Raw genomic sequence first — 4,154 nt, 5'->3', positions numbered from 1 at the left:
CCCCCCCCCCCCCCAAACAAATCTCGTTTTTAAATAAGAGGTACAATATTTGGTTTTCAAATTGGGTTCTTAACCTTCCCAGAATATATTCAAACATTGGTTTGGCACAGTGTAAGTGACATGACAAATAAAAACCCTAAAGAGAAGGGCAGAATCAAGTGTCAGAAACAACATTAAGACCAGGAATTTAACTTGAATTGGTATCTAACTGAAATATACAAAGTGTCATGGGACTGTAAATTGTAAAAACAAATGCTTCTATGATTTGAAATGCTACAATTTGATTAAGACAGATTATTCTAAATACAATTGGGTAAAAGGCATCTTAAGAAAGTCATTTTTCTGCTCACCTTGACAGAACGTATTTCGTGTGGGGTGAAGTAAAAACCACATTCTTTTAGATAATGAATAAAACCAGACTAATAAAAAAAGTCTTTGCCTTGTTTAAGTACTACTTGTAGTGCTACAGACACATTTTAAGCTTCCCTTTTCTTCATTGTAAGTAACAAAAACACCCATAATATCTTCTTTTTTTGATCACTGTAGTGTGGCAGATCACATGAAGAAACAATAAGTCACTATCACAAACTGATAACTTCCATTGACAAAAACACAACTTATGTTTAAATGAATGGTCACTACAGAGTGGTTTTTTTTTTCTTACTCATGTCAACTCTTACTCCTGCTTCTCGTGCAGAGAGGCACGGACACGATTCCGCACATAAAAAGCAGTGAGAGCACTGCAGCAGGCGGTAAAGATGAAGAGCGCAACGGCATCGTGTGCGAGATCGCCGTGAAGGCGCTCGTAGAAGGGACGGCGCTCTGTGAAGTCTATTTTCAGTGCTTCGATCTGCATCAGGGTGCACACCACCACGAATATGTGAAAGATCTGGTGGCCCTGCCCTATGAAGTCACACTTCCCAGGGAACAAACTCTCTGGGTGAGGGCAGCAGAAGAAATAGGCGCTGATAAGGAAGAAGACCAAGTGGTAGAAGTGGTACGTCACAACTGGGTCTGAGCAGCCCTCCTGGTAGCAGCTGTAGATGCGGTGAGCCACAGGGCTTATGTCTAAACAGTAAGCCAACGCTGACGGCACCACTTGGCAGAGCTTGAGGGATAACTTTGACAGCTCGGGGCTAGCATACTTACCGTAGCAGCAGCCGAAGCAAGTAAGCCAGGCCAAGAATGCTGCAGCGGGTAAAAAGAGCCCTTGCACTCTAGTGTGCCACTCTTTCTCTATGGCGTAGTAGTAGTGTGCCAGGGCACTGCCATACTGGTAGACAGCCACCCCAACATAGTCGAGGAAATAGAAGCTGTAGTAGGAGAGCTCGGACTTGGCAGAGAGGAGATGAGCGAGAGCGCTGAAGGAGAGGTAGGTGAAGGCTGCCAGGAGGACAATGAAGAGGGGCTGGGCGTGAGGGTCTCGCAAAAAATCCACCGTCTCCGAGATCTCTTGCCACTTCACCAAGATGATGAGGGCGGCCAGCAGGTGGGTCCAAACATTGAGGGACTCGTTGTGCCTTTGGAAGAGGGTGAGGAAGTAGTAGCGCCAGCTTTGGTCTGGCTGCCTGTAGCCGGTGAGGATATGACGCTCGCGGAACACCCAGGGAACGTCGGACACCTTCACAGTGCAAGGCAGCGTGGGAAAGGCCGACTCCAGCAGCTGAGGGATCTGACGCAGCTGCTGCGCGTTGATGAACAGGCGACCGATCTGCTCCATCACCACCGTCGCCATGGCAAACTAGAGGCCAGAGGGGAGGTTAGTCAGTTAGTCACTATCTATCTGGCTTTGAGCTCGTCTCCAGGTCCGTTTGTGTGCATCTGCACGTGTAGCTACAGTGTGTGTGTGTGTTCTATCACAAAGCAAAGAGGAGAGCATTAGTAGTTTGGTTAATGGACAGAAATAAAAAAATGAATAATCAATAAATCATTTACACAATTATTACGCAAAAACGTCTGATGAAAAAGGTAATCAATACATTGACTGATCATAAAAATAATCATTAGTTGCAACCCTAAATCAAGCTTAATAAAAACTTCTGGTCAAATGGATGGGAATGGGATGCCTGACATCACTACCTTTTTAAGTTGTTATGGCTGTGGTTAGAAACTGTATGTCTTTTGGTTGGATGGTTGGTGCTGGGCAGGTGGTGTAACTTGATGAGAGTGGAGGTATGGGCCAGGAAACCAGAACAGTAAGCCATAGACTAAAAGGCTCTATAGAGATTAATTGCCGTGTTGAGTGATAATCCTTTGTGTTTGACACTGACGGCGACCCCATTCACATTAGTCATTTTGGTCCATTGTTAATAACATAAATACTGATAAGTGCATCTTTGAGTGTTTTCATTTGAATAAGTGAATTACCCTGATGATTTTATTATTCATACATCATGGATTCTTCTCAAATTGTAGGACATAACTTCTATGACTGACACACCAACCGGACGGATGACTGTTGGAAGAAAAGTTGGCCAAAAAAAGTGCCTCCAACACACCAAAGCGATGCCGACTGCCGACGGCAGCTGACTGGACAAACGCGTCACGTAGGTCTGGTTTCTCCAGAAATTCAAAGCCAGACTGTCATGGCGGCTTGTTCAGAATACAATCTCATATTTTACCAAAATAGTTCACCAAAGGGGTTTCTGAAAACATTTTAAGTAAGAAATTGGCCATGCAGTTGCTAAATCTGTCTTCATTTCAGATTGACAAAGGTTAGTTTAAAAGATCTTCGTCAGATTTTGAGAGACTCTGGTCACGCTCATCCCGCTCGTTATTTCCAGTTTAGCACTCCCCCAATCAGATTGGTCATTTGAGTCCGACTGCTGGCAGTGCCCGCCTTCTGACCGAGCATGTCAGGTTGGCTAAAATGAAGGCAGCCGGCACCTCCAACAGACGATGGCACGGAACACACCGAGCAGACTCGAGTCACCGACCTCGCCAGACTGTCCGACGGCCGATTATCGGGTTGGTGTGTCACGGCCTTTACAGTAGCCCCCTTTCACACATGCAGTCTTTCCCTAAAATCTGCATGGAAATTTGCTGCATGTGCTCATGTGTGAATGGGAGAAGGGATCAATATTGAGGTGACAGTAGTTCTGTGTCTCTGAATGTGTCCCCAAGTCTTTAGCTGCTTTACAACATGATGCATCTCTTTGAAAGACTGTTGCACAGTTCAGGACGCTCAGGTGCAATAAAGCTCTGACCTTAGCTGCCCTTAAAGTCAAATTCTGCCAATTTCAATTTTTAACATCTGTGATTACAAATGGGAAATTACTCAACACAGAGTCAATATTTTAAACAGCATCTATGTTTAAGAGGTTTTAGGAAGGATTTGAGAACAGTTCTTAATACAAAAGAGAGTGGATGTAATGCTATAAAAATGTGTACTGTATATATGCTTATTAATGGATAAAATAACCTTGGCTAATCCTTTTTAAGACACACAGATATGTTGAATGTAATTATATTATAAATGGTAGGAGACAGTTGACAAAAGGCCCGACTTGTGCTTCCAATTCCATTTTCACTCAGAGTTGCAAAATTATCACAGCACTGCAAAATGACTCAGACCTGACCTTGCATATATGTACTATACTGGGACCAGGGTTCGAATCAGTGGAGTGGGCACAATCGAATATATATTTTGATTTGATTGTGCCCACTCCCGATCCTTCTGGGTTCATGCACTTGACTTCCCCGAGATGTTAGGAAGGCAGAGAGACAGCAGCCTTTCCAGAGATCAGGCTGTGTGGGATGAACACAGGCCGAGGTTCAGGAGGAAAGGCGTGGAGTGATGAATGAAAAGAGATTATGTGACATAACCAGTTTCGACGTCCACACCCTCCGTTTCAAGCAAGGGTGGCCATCCTTTAAAATATTTATGGGCGAAGACAAATGCTCGACAATAATTAAGAAATGATGTTTCACATTGTATGTATTAAAGCCCAGGCATATATGGGCCCGTTGCAACGAATTCCCACAAACAAATCCGCACCTGATGTCTGTTAAAATTTGAGATGCATGTCCGGAATTAATTCGAATTCACCTTTCCTCCGAGCCTGGAGGGCTGCTTCGATTCCCCGTGTCACAAATATACATCACAAATGTATGTGCCGTGTGCTGTTTAGTGTTGCATTACAAAAAAAAAAAAA

General features: G+C 44.0%; 1 protein-coding gene across 2 annotated transcripts in view; it reads right to left on the bottom strand.

Annotated features, from left to right (window-relative positions):
* Positions 1–532: 532 nt before the first annotated feature.
* paqr7b (progestin and adipoQ receptor family member VII, b) overlaps positions 533–4,154 on the bottom strand; it is a 3,941-nt gene continuing 319 nt past the window's right edge. Inside the window, exon 2 of one of the 2 annotated variants that reach the window (XM_032519216.1) lies at positions 533–1,853. In XM_032519216.1, the coding sequence (XP_032375107.1) occupies positions 677–1,735 (1,059 nt within the window). In that variant the 5' untranslated portion in view covers positions 1,736–1,853 and the 3' untranslated portion in view covers positions 533–676. The remainder of the gene's footprint in view (positions 1,854–4,154) is intronic. The other variant, XM_032519215.1, reaches the window with a different exon arrangement.

Source organism: Etheostoma spectabile, chromosome 6 (assembly GCF_008692095.1).
Source record: "Etheostoma spectabile isolate EspeVRDwgs_2016 chromosome 6, UIUC_Espe_1.0, whole genome shotgun sequence".
NCBI classification, from domain to species: Eukaryota; Metazoa; Chordata; class Actinopteri; order Perciformes; family Percidae; genus Etheostoma; species Etheostoma spectabile.
The sequence above is the reverse complement of the archived record's forward strand: the minus strand, read 5'-3'. Positions and strand labels throughout refer to the sequence as shown.